Here is a 22,668-nt window from a genome sequence, read left to right as displayed (position 1 = left end):
AAGGACAACTGTGTTGTTGTTGTTTATTTTAAAGCACAGAGAGGAGGTAGACCGTTTGCTCTTTTTAGCTTATATAATTTAAAAAAAAAAAAAAGGTTTGCGATTTGCACATGGCGCTGTGAAAGTTCACCTGGAACACGCAATCACAACTTTGAGTTCAGCAGGGGAAATTGCACAATCGATGAACTCCTCTGAAATCAGTCTGTGTGTGTGTGGAAGTGTGCGAGTACTCCTGTTATTGTTTAATTTCTGGGTTCATAGGGGTAAGACAAACATACAACTGCTGCCAAATTTTTATTTTTATTTTTTTTTAAGTTCTCCATTTTGCCCACTCTCAAAGCCAGCAACCATGTCCTTCCTGTGACACCTGCGTGGAGAGGTTTTACGTTCAGGCATGCGTAAACAGCTCAAGGAAAATATATTTCTGAGACTTTTATAATCTTATTTTGCGCAGGCTTTGCTACGACGCATCAATCATCAAAACTACTACAGCAAAAGTAAAACAAGAGAGTAATAGTAGAGTTAATATATCAACTATCATGCAACGTGGAAGGTCAGCTGAGAATCCCTCAGAGCAGAAATAAAGGTCAAGCAGCCAGAACTGTGTGAGAAATGAAACACAAGCAGCGCAGAGCCTCATGAGAGCTCGACACACATCTGAAACAAAGTATTCAGGAAACTGAGCTGTAGCTTGCATTTCCCTCTCTGGGTGTCTGTGAAAGAGAGCAGCCTCTCTCGAGCGATCCAGACGGCCGTGCATCCCTCAACATATGTCACAGCTGGCGCACTTCGTACACCCTGGAGCAGAGAGTAAAAGTCCTGAGAGTGGACACTACCCTGAGTCCCAGAGAGACAGTGCAAAGAGCCAGCTCTCCCCTCGCAGACTTGTCCCCACTGTTTTTTTGTTTTTTTTTTCCCCCCTGAACCAAGCAGTGTTCTTTTGATACCATGCCAATGGAGGCTGGCTCAAGCCCTCACAGCAGAACTTTTACAAGCTCGCGAGCAGGAAGAGAAAGACACAAACTTGTAAAAGGATTTTTGTTGTTGTTGTTTAGCTCTTCTACTCTTCTGCTTTTCTCTCTCTTTTTTTTTGGGGGGGGGGGGTGGGATGGGAGGACCTGTTTGAAAAGTCAGCAAACTGACACATATTTGTTGTCTTTGTTAATTGAAAGAGCAAATTCTTTTACAAAACTGGACAACGTGAGGAGAGCGAGGATTTTTATGTAAAAAATGAAGAGTCAGTGACGTCACACAGGAAGCTGTCTTGGATATTGCCTGAGGAAAGATACTGAGGAGTGTCTGTGGCACTCTGGGGTGGACACACTGCAAATGAAAGTATTCAGGACTCCTGCTTCGGATTATTTCGATGATTTTTTTTTTTCTTTTATTACTTGGGGATGTGAAACTTTGGACTCAAAGGTTAACCCTTCCCATTGCCTTTATTTTCCTCTCTGAGCCTCGCTTGTTTCTTGCGGGCGCATTGTGGTAATGATCCCTGACGTCCTGTTTCATCTGCTCTCTCAATTGTAATCACTAGTTTTTCATTCATTACCGCATTCGAATCAAATGAGAACCTCAGCAGTTACCATTGACTCAGCAAGAAATCCAAATAAAAACACAGGCAGGTGCAGAACAACTAAAGACGTCCGGAGTGAATACCAAAAATGGGAACTGTGAGGCATGTACTACCTGGGAATGATGCCAAGTGCTGACAAAAGGCTTTACTGCACGGCTCTGAGAGAAGCCTTTAACTCATTTGCTCTGAAATGCTTCAGGAATATCTGGCTCTGAATTGTTTGGCCAACATTAGATAAATCTGTCAAACCTGTTACAAGACAGCATGTAAGTAGTCACTTCTGATTCCTCTACCTGAGCTCATTTCTCTGTCTCTCGCTCTCTCTCTCTCTCTCTCTCTCTCTCCCCTCCCTGTTAACAGTCAAATAAGATGTCTTTATGATGACACATTATCACTTGGTGAGACTGCTAATAAATTAGCCCAGGGATTCTAACTGGAAGGCAGTTTTCGTTTTGCTGCCTGCATATCCTGCATGAATGATCACATCGTTAAACGGAGCACGTTAGCAATATTTTGTTACTTTATTTTTTTTTCCTCTCTCTCTCTCTCCCCCCCCCCTCGCCCTGCTTTCTCCTCGCATGTATCTGCCTCTTGGCAGCTTGGCAAAAGTGGGCAGGGAGAGAGGAGGGCATGGCCCAGAAACTGTTCTCAAGCCCCAGCCCCTGTTCGAGTGGGGTTGCTTGCTGTTACACTACTCAGCCTTTCCCTCGTCTTGCAGGCAAAAGAGAGGGATGTGGAAATGCATTCTTGTCTCCTTTCTAACCCGCCTTTTTTTTTTTTTCGGCTCCACCGTGGCCTAATTTTCTGTGGGTGAACAGTAGCCTGGCCTGTACAAAAAAACTCACTCCAGGTATTTCTGATTTTTGATTCTGCTTCTGTTTTTGGCCTTGATATTCCTCTTTGTATACATACATCTCCCTTTGGTGATTTCTGTTGCACTTTTACACTTCTTTTACTTCCACACTGTACGTGTCTGCTTTGCTTGCACTCAACACGATGTCTCAATCTCCAGCATTTCTGTTGAACTGAGACACATCGGGATTGTGTCGGCTTAAATGCATTCAGAAATATTTGTTTACGGTTACTGTAATGACTAGTCTGATTATAAAGCCCTGAAAACACATGCTGGAAGTAAGAAATAAATGTGTTTCTGCTCATTAAAGTAAAGGACTGCAATAAATGGCAATGTTTAGGTCAAATTTACAGCGAGTCAAAGCAGCAAGGAGACAGGAAAACTTCACCTCATCATCAAATGTGCTTGTTACTTCTGGATTTCAAACAGGAAACTGGTGTAAAAGACAATTTGCCTTTTTATTATATTGGTTGAAGTGTTGCAGCTGGCTACCCACATGGAGGGGGGGGGGGGGGACAACTTTCAGTCAGACATGGCTACAGTTTGTCACGTATTTCACCACAAAAAAAGTATCCTTAATGGATATGTGTCGGCTTGAAAAATAAGCAGTTATCGTATAATACAGGCAACTTGAATGATTCCTGAAGTTTTCGTCAATGCCGTTTGAAAGACCTGCTCACAAAACCAGTATGAACCAGATCCGGAAAGAAGCAGACAGCATTGTTCTTGGGGCTTGTCTTGTAAGATTGAAGGGTCTCTGTGTCAGTCATGCCTCTTTTTTTTTTTTTTTCCCAGTGTGTCATTAATATGTATATAAAAAAAGAACCCCCGAAACATAGACATGAATTCTGTTGATAAACACAACCCTCCTCTTTACAGATATAACTGTTGCGTGAATAATATTTATTGTGACCACGTAAGCATGTTGGCCCTCGCTCTGCATTTGTGTTTCCTTTTTCTTTGTAGCCAGCTTTTAGTTTTTGTGTTTGTGTGATGAAGATGGATCGTTGCATATTTTACTGTGCGGAAAAGACGGGGGGGGGGGGGGGGGGAATGAAGAAGAGCCGAGGGAGGATGAAGAGAAAGTTAACTGGTTTCTTCCCCCCCCCTCCCCCCACCCCCCAAGATCCTCAAATGAACTGGCCACACTGCTTGATGGCGTTTTGTTTAGAGACTAATATCCTGCGTTATTCGCTCTTCTATACGAGTAAGTGTGCAGCTCTCAGGATCAAGGTCTCTCTTTTTTTGGTGGTTTCTTTTGCCGGGACTTATTCCATGTACACACTCCACATACGCTGCTCTTCCTGTTTGTTAGTACAACTGATTTATGAGCTACAAACAGCATTTGATCACACAGACCACACCAGAAACTCTAGAAAGGAGCAACCAATTACCAGATGTCACAAATTTCACTTGATATAAAATCCATCTTGAAAATAACATCTGGATGGTCCAGATGTTTTACTAATGTCTGAACACTCATCTTAACCCATTTGGAGGTTTACCATGACAGGGTTGAGGATAATATTCCAAAACCCAGGCCCTCACTGTAGTTTGACATTGAGTAAATAACTTTTACTTTAAAAAAAAAAAAAAAAAAAGACGTGAGGATGAAATGTGTTTTTGTTTTGTCTTTTTCTTCTTGCAGGGACGTTTGAGGGAGTAGAGAACATCTGTCATAGCTCACCAAGTGCTAAGAATTTGATGGGCCGGCCTAACATCCACAAATCAAAACACAATAAAAATGTATCTTGCACTTTAATAAAAGGACAAAGCAAAGTAAAGATCCATAGAGCTTTCTAAAATACACACCTTCAGCCTTCTCATAATTGTAAGCAGCACAGCAGTATTGCATGCCTGGTCATCCCAGGTCACCAGAAAGTAAAACCATGCAGCGTAAAGTCGCTTTAAAACTGAAGAAATATTTTTTTTGTGGCACATCTGTAATCCCCTGTGGCAAGCTGCCTAAGGGAACTCCAAAAAGAAAAAAAAAAGAAAAAAAAAGACAGCATTAGAACAACAACAGAACAACAAGAACCCACCAACAGAATCTACCACTGACATCTCTTCTCTTTTGACACCAGAACAGGTTTTCGCTGACAGCGAGTGAAGCTGTACAGCAGGCTGAAGCGGTCTGCCTTGTGTACGAATTGTAAACTTCTGTAGACCAGATGATGAGATTCAAAAGCTCAGACTTGTACCAAACACTTGTCTATGAAATGGACAAAGTCTGCTTATGGAACAAGGGACCTTTCTCTCGAAGTGTGAGCGCATATTTCACGTAGCGCAGCCAGTGCACTGAGCATCTGGCAGCAAGCTTCGCCACCGTACCTCCTTGTGTGGTATCATCACCCCTTTCATGACATGGCATCCTCTTATTGCTTGGCTGCCAATACTCTCCTCCCTCCTTTGTGGTGGGTTCTGCCATACTGCATCCACGACATCACCCCCTTTTTGTCTCATTGAGATTCAGCTTGGCACGCAGACAATGCCCATTTCTTGGCAGTAAATATTGGAGGGAGCAGCATTAGAGAACCAACCTTTTTCCCCCCACAGTCGTCCTCGTTTTCCGGCGATCATCGTGGACCAACGCCAACTTGGATTGGGTATTTCTTGTGCGTTTGTTTACTAGATACTCAGTTTGCTCGGCAAATCTTAGCAGATTTGACGGCATGGATTTCTGTCATAAGTTGTATATTTATCTCTGTGACAGGGAGACCTGCGGTGGGCATCTCCAACAGTGAATGACAATGGTATTGATATTTCATTGGTGTGTGGATTACTGTTAGTGATTTACTCCGATTAGATAAAGATTAGGGGGTTCTAAACAGCTCTGGTTCATTATACTCAGCAACAAAGCAGCCATCTGCCTGTCATTGGCATCTTGGGGATACACTGTGAAAGTCAAATCACCACTTCCGGTTGTAAGCGAGAGAGAGAGAGAGAGAGAGAGAGAGAGAGAGAGAGTTGTCTTGGTCAACCCCCCCATTGGCAGCTTGGGGTAGGTTAATGAGCAGAAAAAGGACAATTTGATATGTTTTGCGAGGTAAGAAGAAGTAAAAGAATGAATGAAAATGTGCATCTTACTGGCTCATAAATTGTGATATCTGTCACAGAAACTGAAGTAACTGCAACTGACATTATTCTGAGAAACAGAGAAGCAAGCCACAACATGTTGATTTCAGTTCTTCTGACTTTAAAAGCAATGGGAATGAAATGAAAAAAAATAAAAATTGTAGTTGTGTTAGAGCAGACCCTGTTATTTGGGGAAGGGGAGTGTGTGACGTCACAAAACATAAAAGCCGTCCAGTCAAAATGTGGTGCCACTACTCCATGTTCTGCCCCCCTATCTATCACAGTGCCATTGTTAGAGGGGTAGCGTCATGATCCAAAACCTCCATGATAATCTCTGATTTGGATCTCAGGGTCTGACTTTAATCTCTGACTTTGATCTTAGTCCTCTCAGTCAGTGCCGGTCACAATTCATCACATCACATTCATGCACACATGAGGACGGGCGTGGTTAAAGCTGTCCCGTCTGTGGCCTGAACAGCATCAGAGCTTCTGATTTTGTATCTCAAAAGCTTCCCTGTCATCTCAGAAGCTATCAAGGATCCTGACTGTGATCTCAGACCTCAGACTGCAAACTCTGCGCTGCACTTCCTCGAGGGGCCAACAAAGATTTTTGAGGGTCGATTGTATGATTTGTTGTTGAGGTAGCTGTGCAAAAGACAGGCAGAAAGGCCGAGGGACAAACAGAGATTTCTTGAAATAATAATTGAACATTTATTTATGCTCTTATTGTGGTGTAAACCCATGGTTATGACCACTTATCACAACACTATAAATAACCCCTACAACAAACTTGTGTGTACTGCTGCTTTCGCTCCATCATCTCTTTACAGGCCAGCCATTTAGGTGCTTTAAACCATTTACCTTCTAATTAATGCAACATCTCAATTAAGGCCTTCCTGTCTCTGATGCCCTTGTGCCATTTCATTCTCCCTCAACGAGCATGCCATGGCACCACCGCCACACAGCCAAAACATTTCAATCACTGTCGCCATTAATTAGGCCAAAGAGGAATTCAGAATGATAATGAAGTGCCCAGGCGCCTTTCAGCAACTATGGTTCACATGCTAATTTATGCAAAGAGTCCTAACACTTGCATGGATTGACCAGCGTCTACCATAACAGTGTCTGTTCAGTCAGTTCAGCCAGTAGCGCTCTGTCAGGGCCCAGACAGCTCTGCCCACCTAGTGTCTCCGACTCCAGCTGGCACCGTAAACAGACTCCTTTTCAATAGACTTGAAGTGACTTTCACATTGAGCCAAAGAGGCAATTTTCTTCAGTCAAACCATCAGCTTCTCCATTCAAACATTTTAAACAAAACAAAACAACACAAAACAAAACAAAACAAAAATCACGATGCAGTTTTTCTTTGCATTATTTCTAAGTATGGCCTGTGAATCAATAAAAAGCAACTATGAAAATGAGCTGAAGTCCTTAAGCTAATCTTCTCTCTGCCATTATGAGGGGAAAAACAAGGGGTGGAGGCAGAAGTTAACAGGTTGCACTACAGATGTTGTGTTTGGGTGCCAAACAACTCCCTAAAATGGCCGAGGTGCTGCCATTTTGCATTTCTCTTCTTTTGCTTTGCATTACCTTCTTGTTGTTGGGGTGTTAGGGATCTCACTGTGAAGACGTGCTCCGATTGAGCAATGGAGGTTGAGCTGAAAAGAACACGGTCAACTTTTAAAGTTAATCAGGCACTAATTCCTGGCACATCTTGTAACAGCTTTCTCTCATGCTATCCGATTTATTATGATCAGTGCTTTTAGCTGTTACACCGCAAAATAGAGGTAAAACTCACACTTGAAAACAAGAAGGTATTATTTCTTTTGCACTTTTTGAGTGCGTCATCTGTTATTCTCGGTTTGCCGTGTGACACTGAAAGCCTGTTGAACCAAACTTAGGTTAGATTTGATTTGACCTTGAGGTTGGAAACAACAATCTACAAATACTTTGTCACTGTACTGGAGAGTTTTACTCTGAACTTTAACCGCCCACATTTTAATGCAAACATATGTACTTTCTACCCAAACATTTTCTTAGTAGGCTTGTTACTTAAGTTTGTTGTGAACTTGGTCAGAGCTTTCCAATATTGTTATTTTGGATAATGGTGCATTTGTGTAACAGCAATTTTTTTTTTTTAATTTATAAAAAGGACAGTACAATAACACACAGAAAAGACGATGCTTTGGTGTCCATTGGTGTGTTCTGTACACAGCTAAAGCCTTAAGTCAGGCTTCGTTAGACCTGAAGTTGGTATTACACCCCGCATCTAAAGCCTTAAGTCAGGCTTCGTTAGACCTGAAGTTAGTATTACACCCCACATCTAAAGCCTTAAGTCAGGCTTCGTTAGACCTGAAGTTGGTATTACACCCCACATCTAAAGCCTTAAGTCAGGCTTCGTTAGACTTGAAGTTAGTATTACAGTATATTGTGTGAGGTCAGTTAGCTTTTTGCCAAAGCCAAAACTTTTCCAGACACCGTTTTACATGAGTATCCATATTTATACTGTAATAGTATGTGTGCTTTTGTCACTGTTGTTGATTTCACAACAGAACAAAGACATTTGGCAAGACTAGAGAGAAATTAGAAATAGCGACCACCTCATTGTGGTAGAGGATGTCATCATGAATACTGCCATCGCATTTGAGAAATCTTGTATTAGACTGGCCTGAGAGGGTTAATAATGAAAACTTACATGTAATTTTTTTCCAGATGCGTTAAAACTCACCCATGTTGGTCTCTAATAAAAGTATATATAGACAATCTTTAACTAACTTATCTGTGTGATTTTCCTTTTTTTTTTTTTTTTGTGTCACACAGATCAACAGACAAGTTTCATCTGCTCCGGGCAAAGTATCTGTCCCCGAGGCTGAGGTAGTAGATTGAATAGTTGTGGGGTTTGTGTCCTCCCTCTGAGATAACTATACAATCTACTGTCTTTCCTGAGGAGACAGATTGATCTGCTGTGATGCAACGAGTCAAGGATAGAAGAACTCACGGACCAAGTAGTGCATTTTTCAGAGCGACCCATCCCTCACCTCGAAGCAGAACTGGTCTTCTGAAAACATGGTTAAGTTGTAGTACTTGTTGAGGTTAGTGTCCTGTGGTGGAGGTTGAGCCTAGCAAGGTGAGGTAGTAGGTTGTATAGTTCGTGGGATGGAGTGAATCCTGCTCAGGTGATAACTATACAGTCTATTACCTTCCTTGAGGGGTTCAGTGAGTGCTGGGAATGACGCTCACTCACACACTCGCGGGTGGAGCGGTGAAGGAAACGCTTTGCTTCCATCTTGTGGCCAAAAGAGAGAACATTTTGGGCCCCTGAAATTTGTGTGTATTTGGTGTTTTAAAACATTGCTAATGTTATAAATAAATGTTAATACTGTCATGATTTAAAGAGTGTCGGCTGCACCACACAACCCTTGCAACAGCATGATCACGTTTTATTGTATTGTTAAAGCTTTTGAATACTTGAAGTTTCAAAGAATGTTCATATATTTATGTAAATAAAGAACCAACAAAGTAAGAGTGTCAATGGGGACGATTTGTCAGTATTGGCTTTGTGCCTTGGGCGGCATATATCAGACATAGACAGACATAGAGGGGCCGTCTAGCAACCGTAGGGTCCCCCGGTGACCACGTCAAAGTGTCTCTGAACAAGATACTGAACCCCTAACTGCTCCAGGGTGAACCCCACCTCCCGCCCAATATCAGCTGGGATTGACTCCAGCCCCCCCAGCAACCTTTAACAGGTAGACGGTATAGAAAATGGATGGGCTTCATGACTTTTTTCCACTTCCCCAGAGTGCAGCCACCCCCTCCAACACTGGAGGGGGTGGCTGCACTGATCAACACTGATTCTAAAATGTAGGGAACAGAAAAAGGCTTAGTGATCAACAAATAACTAAGAGCACATTTGGAAATAACCATTGACAACAGGAGGAAATGAATTTCTTGGATTTGTGCGGAACATAAAACGACATGAAAGCAGAATAACGTGAACCCTAAAGGGTCAAAGAAAAGTTGTTATCATGATCAAGTGATTGTTCTGAAATTGGATGAGTCTACAATTTCAGATCTGTTTGTGTTTTTTTTTATTATATATTATATATTATATAATTAATTGAATCCCTGGACAGTGGGTTCACTGCACAACAACTATGTCTCCCATATTGTGATTCTTTACATTATAAACAATTTAGATCATAAAACATATCAGAAGTGGTTTAGAGACTGCCTTCTGCTCATTTGATGTTTATGTTACTATGATGGATTTGGTTGGATTTATTTCTCATGCCTCTTTATCAACTCCTCTGTCAATTTTTAACGTTTTAACTCCAGATGCTTCGCACTTACAATTGAGCTTAACAAGGAGAACTGTAACAGAAACAGATGACATACAAAACAAGAAATGGGAAAAGACAAGGGGGAAGTCAACCTCCTCCTCTACAAAAGTACCCACGTTGCAAAAGCAGTCACAAAATCAAGTGCAACCATATAAAGACACACATTCCTAAATGTAACAGATAAGAAACATTGCATGGGACCTAAAAATGATGTACTGGGTAAAAATAAGCCAACATAGCCTTGCGCTTCATTTACTCCAACATTTAAATATCCTCAAGAGTCATTTCACCTATCAAACTTGGTCCAAGAGCAAAGAGGTCCAAAAATCGGCCTTCACACGTGTCCGGCCTCACTGTTGCTGCTGACATTATTGTCTGTTGTCTGGTTAGACTGAGACCCTTGATTTTCCTCTCCGCATAGCAGGTACTCTCTCCAGATCTTCAGGTACGCTGTCTTGATGGCCTGTATTTTGAATGCATACACAATCGGGTTGACAGCTGAGTTTGCATGAGATAGCACGATGCCGACATAGAAGGCTGAGACTGGAACTGTTGATATTCTAAAGTAAACAATGCAGTTCATTATGTGAAGCGGCAGCCAGGAAAGGGCAAACAGGCCCAAGACCAGAGACAAAGATCCTGCCAGCTGCTTCTCTTTCTTCAGATATTTTTGAGATTTTATTTGGGTACTGTTGCCCGGTCTCTCTCGAAGTTTTCCTTGAATGATACTGAAGATGTAGATGTATAATAGAACCATGACCAACAGAGGTATCATGGTGCAAAGGAAAAAGTTAAAGTAAACCAGATATGACATGGGGATCACATCTATGAACTTGCAGACGATGGTGGAGTTGACGGATGTGGTCAGAGTTTCTTGTTTATCCCATCCAAGCATGGGTGTAAAACTCAGTGGTATTGCAGTAAACCAACATGCTGCCACAAAAAGCCAAGAATACCTCTGAGCGACAGTCCTTTTGTACCTGAAGAAAAGTAATAATAACAGGTTTCATCAAATCATTCTGCCATAAATGCACAGTAGAATTAGCATTTAATTCCTCAAGAGATATGTAGTAAATGACATAGTTTACCTGAGAGGGATAAACACGCGGAGAAAGCGATCCACTGCAATAGCTACAAGTGACAAAACTGAGACGAAGGTCAGCAAGATCACCACACAGCTGAAGAAGAGGCAGGCGTTGAATGAAGTGCGCATCTGTCCGTCCACCAACATGGCAATTGGTATGGCCACACAGCCCACCATAAAGTCAGCCACAGCCAGGGAGCCAATAAGGCAGAAGGTGGGCTGCTGGATGTGTTTACTGGTCCTTAGGGCCAAAACAACCATAAAATTTCCCAGACAGCAGCTGACAGCAATGATCACCTCAAACAACATGTAGGTCACTCCACCTGCATCCATCGTGTGTCCTATGTAGCGAATGTAGGATGACTGGAATGTGCTAGCCTGCAGTCTGTATCATTCATCGCAGTCTTGTGAAATCATTGAGGAAGTCCTCAGCCCCCCCTTTTTTCTAAACATGTCAACTTCCTGTGGTTTCATCTGCTGCTGTTAGCATTTGTTTAAAATGTTTTTTCTAGGTTTGCCATAAAAAAAATCAAGTTGTAGCTTGCTTCACTGAACGGTTGATGGAAAATAAAAATCATGTAGAGCTTGCATTTTAATTCTATGAGAGGGAAAAGGAACTATTTTCCAATCAAGAAATGAGACATATTTACAGATAGACACTTTCCTCTACTTGTAAAGAGGCAGCTTTAGCTGTGTCTAATTTTGAACTAACAGAACTGAGGATTCATTATTCACCACAGATGTGTCACCATGATAGAAGCCGACCACAACCACTTCCACAATACAAACATTTGCTTCACTGGCGGTGGCGCAGCTAAAAAATTCTGTCATGCTGTGGTGCGTATCAAGATGAGAACTGCTGGAGTCACTGAGGTAGTTCTGACATCTGCCGGGCTTCATGAACACAATCAGGAGCGCTCAGCTTGATTCTAATAGGAGTTGTTGTGCGTCTTCACTTTAGCAGCTCTTGGTTTTATGAATTGGTACTGAGGCTGAACTCGTCACAGTTCAAGAACAAGCTAAACAGTTTTTGTTTGCTACTTTGCATAAAATTTACAAGTGTCTGTCAAAGCAACACAAATCATTTCTAGTGCATGAGACACAATAGAAATCACTTCCTGTTTGGAACACATAAAAGAGCTCAGGGACCAGACGACATGCTGACACAAAAACACAATAAATGCCCTTCAAATGGAGCAAAGAGGCAACCCTGCTGTATCCTGTGCTGAAGCCATAACTGCTGCAAGGCACATCATGTTCAGAGCTGATTCTTGTTTGATGCATTTCTTAATTTCAATATTCATCTAATTTTGGAGAGAGATGCTGACTGATTAATAAAAACCCACCAAGAAGCAGCACAGTTGCTGGATTCATTAAGGTGCAATGAACTCAGTATTTCTCTATAAAGCTTGGTGAGGATGTTGGGAATAATTGTGCTAACTGGAACTGGAAATGTGATCCCTGTGGCAAATAGGAGGAGCGGATCCCTGCAAGACCTTAATCAAATTAATGACTCCTCTTTATAGATAATGATATTGTCCTGTGGTGAGACTAAAGAGAGTTGTAGAAATTTGGGGAAACAAATTAGAACGCCTGAGTGATGAGTCAGACAATGACCAATAATCTCTCTGTAATTCTACAGTAATTGTTCATTTGCAACCATACCAGCATAATAACTTTTTTTCTTTTTTACTTTGCTGGATCATAAAAAAGGGGGGAAAAGTTGGCTGGAGTAATGTTTTTCACTATGACTTCAAAATAAAAGCCACAAAAAATATTAGGTAATAAATGCTGTCCTTTACTGATACTTGAAACAAACTGCGGTATTATATTTTTGTCATATTTGACATTTGCAGTAACTGCAACCCCTAGAAGGGATCATATGTAGACCAGAGTCCTGTAAAACAGCTTAAGTGGCTGCATTATGTCTAATGCAAAGACCAGAACCTGAGATCGGCTGCAGAGTCCCAAAGCAACATCCTGAGTCATGGCCTCTTTAAAAATGAAAAAATAAAAAGGAGACTGAATGTATTTACAGGCAGATGTTAAATCTGCTTTCTTAAGCAAATGGAGACCATCTCAGTGATTGCTTGCTCAGTGATATGTCCTGCCAAAGTCTTTCCATCCTCAGCTAGACAATCACATTAGGTTGTATTAATTAATTAAACTTTTGGATTTAATAACTACTTGGCATTTAATCAGCAGAGTCTTTGGGTTTAATGCGCATTCAAAGGAGAACAACATATCATAATGTCTACGGGCTAATGTGGCTAAAAAAGGTCCCATGAAAATTAAAAGCAAACATGTAACTGTAAAGGTAAAAGACTTGACTATATATATATATATACATATATATATAATGATAACTCCAATTAACCCGATGTGTCAGGCATTGATGTGAGTGGGCGTTTTAATCCCTGAGACATGACCGGAATACAGTCATATTCAAAATGATGTACAATTATCCAACCTCGTGATGTTAAAGCTGAAGAGCTGGGGCATTCATTACCACAATAAAATCTCTTTGTCATCAGTGTGTGCAGTACAACTGCCTTCAATCAATGTCATTTAACTCATGGAGTGTTTGAATGTAACCTTAAAAATTGATGTTGAGCCTTTTTTAATGAACACAAAAAAAATAATTACTGACACAGTCTTTTTTTTCTTGTAGTGTTGCTTTATCGAGAGTGTTTAGTAGAAAGTAGAGAAAAAGTTTCTGATATTGATTCTTCAGATTTGTTTGCTGTAGAGTTAAAAGGGTAATATTATGAAAATTTCCCTGTGCATGTATATTTGGGTGTCTGATGTTCTCCCGATCACACAAACTGTGAAACAAAAGCCGTTCAGATTTGATACACCTCAACGCGCCACACGAGGCCTCATCGGAATTGTAGCAAACTTCTTTCTTGATGCGCTCTGCTCACGAGATTCCTCTCATTTCAGGCTGCCTCGGGGAGGTGAAGCCAGGTGACGCAGCTGCCCGGTCATTAACAGAGCAGCCTCCTCAGGGGGGGCTCTGGACACAAGTCCAGGGGGTTTGTGCTCATAGATACATGCTGACGTTGGCAAATACAACATCAAAGTAACGATATCAAACTGGGAAAGGGGCAAAAATTCCAGCCCCTCTGAGATACCCTGTCATGTATTTTTTTTTTTGTCCATGCTGTTGAATGAACAATCATTTGATGAACAATAAAGGTGAGCCTATTTCTCAAACATGTCTTTGGCATTGCACTTTCCTCTATTCATATGATGAGAGTGATTTGTGGTGAGATCAAATCAGCTCTAATGAACCCATCTACAGTAAAGGTCATTAGAACCAAAACCCTCACTAAAATGTCTGCTTCCAGTTAGCACACAAAGACCACAGGTCCACACAAAAATCCCACACAGCTGTAATTTGAGCACTATATTGCTGCAGAGAGCTGCAGAAATCAAAGTCCCTCCCTGTGCTTTTATGACTTCAGACTACAGTGAGTGAGTGAGTGGGAGAGAGAGTGAGGATGTAGAAGAGAGGCCATGCACTCGCATCCAGTCTTACGCAGAGCCTGAGGAGCATGCCTTGGATTCAACAGCCACTCGTCCCAAAATGTGTAACTATGACTCATAGAAAATGTAGAGTTCTCTCAGAAGTTCTTGATATTAGCACAGCACATAATGAAAGGTGGTACTGTGCCGAAGCAAAGGGGAGGCAAGAAGTTTGTTTTTAAGAATTTGAGCAAAGGTAAGCAAGACCTCTGAATGGTGAAAATGTCGTCCTCTCCTGGTGTCAAGCTCCAGGAGCATGTGGACATGGTGTACATCTCCATAGAGACAGCTATCGCTCTGGCCTCTGTTCTTGGGAATGTGCTGGTGGTGCTGGCCGTGTGTGTAGACCGGGATCTCCGCAACACCACCTTCTGCTTCATTGTGTCGTTAGCGGTGGCTGATATCGCTGTGGGTGTTTTAGTCATCCCTTTGGCCATCATTATTAGTCTGGGATTCGATACTCAGTTCTACACTTGCCTGTTCCTGTCCTGCCTGCTGCTGATTATCACCCAGAGCTCCATCCTCTCCCTGCTTGCTATCGCCATCGACCGATATCTGCGAGTCAAGATACCCACCAGGTGAGAAAGCAGAAACAATTGGTCTATTGAAATGTGAAGTTCATTATGCCTGAGTAAGAAGAAAATAAATCTTGTTTTTAAAGAAGTCTCGGTTGCTGTATTGCAGCATCAGTACAGTAATTGCAATTATGTTAAGAGGGATAAAATATTCATGAGTAGATGTCTATATCGTTCCTCAAGCCTGGTTGTGTTCCAGTCCATTGCAGGCTGGCCAATATCTATATTTGTCTATTCATCAGGTTGAATTCATGGATTCCTCTCTCCACTCCACATATATTGTATGAATATGGATCTTTCCAAAACACATAAACCTTCTTTTTTAACCTTAGATTTAAAGCAGAACTGAAAACATTTACCAAAATTGCATTTCCTTAACAGCAAACTCACTTAGTTTCATTATAAATCACATCACTGCAGTTAGTTGGTCAAGGAGTATTCTAAAACCTAACAGCACATTGTATTTGGAAATATTTCAGAGTTCTCTTCAACCTCAGTGAATCAATCAAGAGGAGGAAGTTTCTTGTGCTGAATGCTCACATGGCTTCATATATCCTTGCCTGGTTGAATGCAAATCAATGGGCCTGGACAACAAAAGCTTTTAAGCAAATGAAAATGTCTGCCTTAATAACTGACTTAGGTATGGTCTGTGTAGGGACTGGCAGTTTCCCATTTTTGTTTATCTGCTGGATCTAAACTCAAATGCAAGCATTTGAGTCAAATGCTTCAGAATTTATGTTTGCGCAAAGAAATCGAATTCCTGTCGTATTCATGTGCTTTTAGGTGATTAAAAACCTGCCTCCCTCTCTTTTTCAATATCCCTGTTCAGGTACAACACCATAGTGACCCAAGGGAGGGCGTATGTGGCGGTTTTCCTGTGCTGGATCCTGTCCTTCGTCACTGGATTGGTTCCAATGACTGGTTGGAATAACCGTGATGTTTTAGGGAACCTCAGTGACACCAGCAATATTGTCTGTGAATTTACTGCCGTCATAAGGATGGACTACATGGTGTACTTCAATTTCTTTGGCTGGGTGATGGTACCACTGACCATAATGATAGCTCTCTACGGGGAGATCTTTAGGGTGATCCGGCAGCAGCTTAACCGCCGAGCTGAAGCCACTTGTGATGGAGACAGATATTATCGTAAGGAGCTGAAGCTGGCCAAATCACTGGCCTTGGTGGTCTTTCTTTTTGCTGTGTGCTGGCTGCCCATACACATCATGAACTGCATTGACTTCTTCTGCCCGGATTGTTCCATACCCAAAGTCGCCATATATGTTGGTATTTTTATGTCTCACGTGAACTCTGCTCTTAATCCGATGGTGTATGCATTCAGGATAAAGCGGTTGCGCGTCACGCTGATCCAGATCGCCCGTCGTTGCATGTTGTGTAAAATTACAGACCCTACCTTGTATCGCACCAGCACACCGGCCCAGAAGACGGTGGGCATAAACCCGCCACAAGGACTGCAGCAAGCCCATGTCCTGGCCAAATGAGATGCTGCAATTGTGATTCTCAGAGAATTGTTTAAAATATTAACCGCAAAGTGTGTCATTGAGTCATGAAAAGTTTATTTTTGAGTCATTTTTTTTTCTTTTGAAGCAAGTTGGATGTTGAGTATGTGCCTGCAATCAGGGAAGAACAAGGATGATGTATTTTTAAAGGTCAGTGTAGACGTTAGCGTTACCATGGGCCCCTACAGCAAAAAGTCAATGAGATGTTTTGGGGTTTTTTTTACATCGAATTTTGGATTACTGCAGAAAATAAGCTCTGGGGTTAATGAAAGGTTTTTGAGACTTACACATTTTGTTCATCGTGATCATCTTCATAAAAGAACGCCAGTTTTGCAGTTGTTAGAAGTTCAAAGGTAACGTGATGCTATGATTGAACGACGCAGCGCACACACATCTTCAGCGTCACCACGACTAGCTTTGTGCTTCTTTTGCTCTCGGCATGCTGATGTTTGTAGTTTTGTTCAGGAACTTGTCAGTGTAACAGTGACCAGTGGGTACTGCTGCACAGAGAGTAAACGTCCCCACCTGACACCTGAAATAACACACTGGCATCAGTTAGAGTCCATGGGTTTTAGCCTCCTGGTTAGCTCGCATTTACACCTCCTATGCTGGGAGGGCTCAAGTCCAGTGTTGCACAGTGCTTTTCTACACAACACAGCTAACATTAGCAACTGCCATGGTGAAGATGCATAAACACTTAAAATAAAAAATCACATAAACAGTGTTTACTGGTATCTTTTATTAGTGAACACCACTGACCCAATTTTAGGTATTTAACCAAACGCTTGTTTGAAAATCCCGTTGACTTTGCGACAGCGCTGGGTTTAAGGACTCATTCCGACACCACTCTATATATTCCTATCATTCTGTTTTATTTCTTTTTCAAACTCATTGATTATTCAATTGATTCATATTGAATTGTAATAAGTACAACGAATGTTTCAGTTTCAAGCTTGTTGATGAATTCTTCAAATAAACGTGCACAGCTTCACCCTGAGCTCACCATCGCTGTTCTTGTTGCGCATTCGCTGTGATTCGATTTTGATCAATGTCCCAACTGACGGGGAACCTGGCATGCAGAATCTGCTTCCATACGGCCTATAAGTGATCACAAAAGGAGATTTATTCGGTGCGATCGATAAAGAGGACAGTCTGTTCTGAAATTTTATGTTTCACAGAAAACCATAAAATGTACACTGAACTTAAAAGGTATTGCTGGAAAACTAGCTCACTAAAGCAAATGAAGCTAAACTCCGGTGACACCAATGCACTTCAGCCTTTATCACGGAAGACAAGCACCTCTTCAGCTAATTCAGCTCTTTAAGTCGTATTTCAGAAGCTGTGGCGGGATATAAAAGAAATGCTCAGGCGCGCTGGAGTAAATCACCTGCTGCAAAGTCTTGAAGTGATGATTTAACTTAAAGCTGTGTCAGTTACGCTTTGTTTGACTGTAGTCTGATATCAGTCACACAGTTAATACACAGGACAGGCTTTAATCAGGTTTAGAATATGTTTTTTGTCATTTTCCCCAGGATTTTATTTGACTCTGAGCTCCAGGAAAATATTTATGATTTACACTCGTTCATATTAAGACTTCCAAGGTTGAATACTGGGACATGCTACAGTCTGGAATCGTCAATTTTATCTCTTTGTCTACGCCTGTCTTGGCCCAACAAACACATTTTACCATCTGTCACCTTCATCCTCGTTGAGGGATTTGAAACTGCTGAGTGTGATCTAATCCCCTGCCTTCGTCTTAGTGAGGTAGGTGCAGCATTACCAGGCTGCCATTTGCTGCCTTCACACCGCTCTTCCGTGGGCCAGCGGCCTACCCAATGCTGAGGGGCACAATTATGATGTAGGTGAGGAGAGTAAAAGCCCGGAGACACGGTTTTGTATGTGCGCCACGTCTACAAAAGACTTTCCTACTTTGAGGTAAGGCTCCCCGTGTTCAGAGATTTGAGATCGTCAAGGAAAATCTCTTTGTAATTCAGGTTTTCAAACACATTTTAAATATGCTTTCAGTCAACGAAATAAAACAGCTCCACGCCTCAATAACATGGGGGACACAGATGGACCTGAGGTTGACCAGGAAGTAGAGGCACCGGAGGAAGAGATGGATGAAGATGAAGCTGCCTTGTTGCATTTTGCTAAGTACAGAGAAGCCCGAAATGCACTTCCATGGGATCAGTGGACCTTCAGAGAAAAGGCGAGCTACTTCATGGACCGTATCTTTATTGGGTTCCTGGTCATTCTCTTCATCGTGTTGATGGGAGAATTTGCATATAAAGTGTGGTATGTGACAAACATGAGGAAGATTGCAGATTCTGTGACAGGCTCGCTTCTCTTGCTGTTCGACTGGCTCTTCAGTCAGGAGAGACAGGAAGAGCTGGCTGAGTTGTAGTCTCTCGATACATCCGCTGTTCATACGTTCGGTATTGTGGGTTGATCATTTCGTTTTTCTGTATAGTTTCAGGCATGTCACTAAATGTGCAAATGGATTTACGTTCACATCGTAACCAAAGTTAATTTAATAAATGATGAACTTTATTTCTGTGATTTGATTGAAATAAATAATATAAACAACAACAAAAAACTGACATTGTGCTTTCCCACGATTGTACACCACACTGCAATTATTATCCACTTTAAAAATTGTGAATGCACAACTTGGTCTTAGTTCGCATGAGTTTCACAGCTCTACGTCTCACTTTTGGAGGAAGCATATGTTTTTAACAAACTGTACTCTCATCATCATTCATTCTAGATTTCTGACAGAAATATATGTATAATTTAAGCAGCCAGGTTGCCATGTTGGTCAAACGAGAAGAATTTAACAATAAATACAGAATGTAGGTGAAGTACATGTTTCTGTGACTGCACAGTGGCATTACTATTAGAATAATAGAAGTAAATAAAAGTTAAAATTTAATATACACACAATAAACTTGTTTTTTCAATTTTTAACATATATTATTCAATGAATTATAAGATGTGTCACTAGATCCTTTAGTTTACTGCATCTGCAACTACTTTGGGCTATTTTCCAAGCTAATATTAAGGTTAATACCAAGGCTTTAGATCTGGGTCAAATGGACTCGCATCTTCTTCTTCTTTTTTTTTTTTTTTTTTTTTAAAGTTCCAAGCTGGGGTGGCACGGTGGTGCAGTGGTTAGCACTGTTGCCTCATAGCAAGAAGGTTCTGGGTTTGAGTCCCGGCTCAGGCACGGGATCTTTCTGTGTGAGCCTGCATGTTCTCCCTGTGCCTGTGTGGGTTCTCTCTGGTACTCCAGCTTCCTCCCACAGTCCAAAGACATCAAGAGGGGACGAGGCTGATTGATACTCTAAACTGACGGTGGGCATGGCTGTGAGTTGAATGGTTGTCTGTCTCTATGTGTTGGCCCTGCGATGGACTGGTAACCTGTTCAGGGTGAACGCAGCCCCCCCCCCCCCCCCCGGCGACCCTTAACAGGATAAGCAGGAGAAAATGGATGGCATTTCCAAGCTGAAGTTAACACTACTCAAGCCACAGCATTTGAGAAAAAGAAGAAACGTAACAAACAACAAAAACATCTAAGAAACAAACCATAACATCGCTACCTCCAGACTACAGAAATGAATAAATAACTAGAAGACAAGAAGAAAGAAAATGAAGACATACATTGCGCAAACAGACATCACTCTTTATCATACATATCCAAAACAGAGTCTGTTTTCAGAGCCTTCTTGCTCTTAAATCCATTAATTGCCGTGCAGTATTACTTCAGTTCATCTCAAAAGTGTTGAAAGCTGGGTTTGGAGTCAGTACCTTTTTTTCTTCGCATCTTCTGTTCGGCTGTCCGGAAGAAATGTTGACGTAATCAAGTCCGCCACTCGAATGGACCAATCAAATCATCGTATTTCTCACTTCCCGGCTTCCGGTGCACGCCTCCTTCTCTCTTTCGGATTTCCGAGCGTGACCGACGTTTCGTGTCTGTTTAGACTTAAAGTAAGTTAAATTTCTCTTCGTCGAGATCGTGTGTGTGTGTCTGGTAGTCGGCGGTTCGTTTGTTAAACACAACATTCAACCGTTCGTTGCCTGTAGTTACCAACATACGGGGGTTTGCCGGAGATGTAAACAGGCTCGTGCTCTGTCACAAATGGTGGTCTGACAGAAACACAGGCCGCCGCCATGCTGCCGCTGTCAGGAGTTTTTCTCCGAACCTTAAAATACAGCTACATGGTTCCTACCGGAGCGGTTGTTGGAGCTCTAGACAGTGAAATAATTTGAACACAGGCTGTTGGCGTGGTCTCCTTGGCGTTCAGTGTAATATAAAACAAACGGGAAATGCTAAATGTCAGCTAAATGGCGGTCCTCCCTTCCTCGTTTGTCATTCATTGCAAAATTACACACAGCCCAAGAAGTTTGAGTTGAACTGTTGAAGGCCCAGTGATTTATTTAAGATATTACTACATATATTTTTTTCTTTTTACAGTGTAGTACATTGCATAGTGTAAATTATGGATGAGACGAGGAAGGTAGCCCTCTTGTGGCGATTGAAAGTACCGAACAGAGGATGCGACAACACCGTGACGTAGTAGTGATAAAGAGTAGTGCAGAAAATAATGTGACATCAGGCTTGTGTCTGTGTAACATGAGTAACAAAGTCACACTGCAATTAAGCATTTTATTCAAGCATTTAATTTAATTTTTTTACATGTTCAATAAAATAAAATCGATCTCAGGAAGGTGTTTGGTAAGACAAAACAAATGTATTACAATTTGACAATGGTAATAATTAAGAATGTAGATTATTTGAAATGATGAATGGCAATTTATCCACATTGTGTTTTAACCAACTGCGTGAATGTGATCCAGCCTAGTATAAATGAGCAGAAATTGCATTAAAGTTTTCCTGTGTTTTAACATTAGAGAAGATACTTGTTTTTACAGTAAATAAAACTGCATGATCTGTCAGTAATGGTTTGCAAAGCAGTATATTCAGTGTGATTGTGTGACAGTCGGGATTATAATGTCAGCGTTGATGTCTGAATCATTTGTGTCTCTGATAAAAGTCTGATAAAACCGAACAATCTTGACCAAAGTTTCAGAAAAAGTTGTTTCCCACAACAGCCAGTCATCAAAATACTAGCCTGTCAAATTGGGTGCCGTGACCTTCAAAGTACTGTCTGGTTGAGATGTAAAGTATTCTGTCCATTCTCTTGAGTAGACTTGGTGGTAACATGGCGTAACAGAACCATTCGCCTCTTCTTTGTTCCGTATGCAGAATGCGTTACGTGGCCGCTTACCTCCTGGCTGTGCTCGGTGGGAACACCAGCCCCTCTGCCAAGGACATCAAGGCCATCTTGGGCAGTGTGGGCATTGAGGCTGATGACGAACGCCTAAACAAGGTATGAGGTTAACATCCGTTATCAAAAGTAGAGAGAGTTTAACCTCAGCTGAAGATATTTCGTAACTGAGGTGTAATGATTTTTTTCTCTTTAGGTCATTAGTGAGCTGAATGGCAAAGACATCAATGAAGTCATGAACTCAGGTAAAGTCTGTGCAAAGACCACAACTGAAGAAATAATGGTTGTTGACTTTTAAGGTGACTAATCTAATCATACACCCCCCCCCCCCCCCCCCCCAGGCCTTTCCAAACTAGCCTCCGTACCGTCAGGTGGTGCTGTGGCGGCTCCTGCCGCTGCTGCAGGTGGGGCTGCTGGCGCTGGGGCTGCACCTGCTGCTGGTACGTCCACAACCTTCATTCTACACTCAGATTGATGGTTTTTTTTGTTGTTGTTTTTTTAAATTTTATTTTATAATTCTGTCAGCTTCTGAGTAGCGTCATCAGGTGAATGTGTGTAGTCCCCAGTAGCTGTTAAAGAATTTGACTTACTCTGGACATCAGCACCGGAAAAGATTCCCGCTGACATCTCGTCTGTGGCATTGACTTTTTTTTTAACTCTTTCATTTCCAGCGGAAGAGAAAAAGGAAGAGAAGAAAGAGGAATCAGAAGAATCTGATGAAGACATGGGCTTCGGACTCTTTGATTAATCTGCCTTCTTCACACTTAAAAAAAAGCAATAAAAATGTAAAAGGTTTACACAGAAAGTGTTGACTCCTTTCATATTTCAG

At 41.7% G+C, this 22,668-nt stretch overlaps 3 protein-coding genes across 3 annotated transcripts; 2 read left to right on the top strand and 1 right to left on the bottom strand.

The window, feature by feature from the left end:
* Nucleotides 1–9,359: 9,359 nt before the first annotated feature.
* Nucleotides 9,360–11,321, bottom strand: adora3a.2 (adenosine A3 receptor a.2). The gene is made up of 2 exons (XM_086200847.1): nt 10,936–11,321; nt 9,360–10,827 (listed from the first exon to the last, which is right to left on the bottom strand). Exons 1-2 carry the CDS (start codon nt 11,262–11,264, stop codon nt 10,182–10,184), a joined length of 975 nt encoding a protein of 324 aa, XP_086056973.1. The 5' UTR covers nt 11,265–11,321; the 3' UTR covers nt 9,360–10,181.
* A 3,360-nt stretch (nt 11,322–14,681) lies between these two features.
* Nucleotides 14,682–17,395, top strand: LOC147268416 (adenosine receptor A1). Its single transcript, XM_086200846.1, has 2 exons — nt 14,682–15,037; nt 15,864–17,395. The coding sequence occupies exons 1-2, from the start codon at nt 14,682–14,684 to the stop codon at nt 16,531–16,533; spliced, it is 1,026 nt and encodes a 341-aa protein (XP_086056972.1). The 3' UTR covers nt 16,534–17,395.
* A 3,015-nt stretch (nt 17,396–20,410) lies between these two features.
* Nucleotides 20,411–22,634, top strand: rplp2a (ribosomal protein, large P2a). The gene is made up of 5 exons (XM_086200845.1): nt 20,411–20,538; nt 21,818–21,941; nt 22,036–22,084; nt 22,181–22,279; nt 22,511–22,634. The coding sequence occupies exons 2-5, from the start codon at nt 21,819–21,821 to the stop codon at nt 22,585–22,587; spliced, it is 348 nt and encodes a 115-aa protein (XP_086056971.1). The 5' UTR covers nt 20,411–20,538; nt 21,818; the 3' UTR covers nt 22,588–22,634.
* The last annotated feature ends 34 nt before the right edge of the window (nt 22,635–22,668 follow it).

This window comes from Aulostomus chinensis, chromosome 3 (genome assembly GCF_037954235.1).
Source record: "Aulostomus chinensis isolate RoL2024-O1b breed Wild chromosome 3, RoL_Achi_v1.0, whole genome shotgun sequence".
Lineage (NCBI taxonomy): Eukaryota > Metazoa > Chordata > Actinopteri > Syngnathiformes > Aulostomidae > Aulostomus > Aulostomus chinensis.
The sequence above is the reverse complement of the archived record's forward strand: the minus strand, read 5'-3'. Positions and strand labels throughout refer to the sequence as shown.

Bases quoted from the DNA above. Each gene is read 5' to 3' on its own strand.
- adora3a.2 (XM_086200847.1), bottom strand. From the start codon at position 11,264: ATGGATGCAGGTGGAGTGACCTACATGTTGTTTGAGGTGATCATTGCT. The intron at 10,828-10,935 runs GTAAACTATGTC...ACTTTTCTTCAG, and splicing joins CGCGTGTTTATCCCTCTCAG to GTACAAAAGGACTGTCGCTC.
- rplp2a (XM_086200845.1), top strand. From the start codon at position 21,819: ATGCGTTACGTGGCCGCTTACCTCCTGGCTGTGCTCGGTGGGAACACC. The intron at 22,085-22,180 runs GTAAAGTCTGTG...CCCCCCCCCCAG, and splicing joins CAATGAAGTCATGAACTCAG to GCCTTTCCAAACTAGCCTCC. The intron at 22,280-22,510 runs GTACGTCCACAA...TTTCATTTCCAG, and splicing joins TGGGGCTGCACCTGCTGCTG to CGGAAGAGAAAAAGGAAGAG.
- LOC147268416 (XM_086200846.1), top strand. From the start codon at position 14,682: ATGTCGTCCTCTCCTGGTGTCAAGCTCCAGGAGCATGTGGACATGGTG. The intron at 15,038-15,863 runs GTGAGAAAGCAG...ATCCCTGTTCAG, and splicing joins CGAGTCAAGATACCCACCAG to GTACAACACCATAGTGACCC.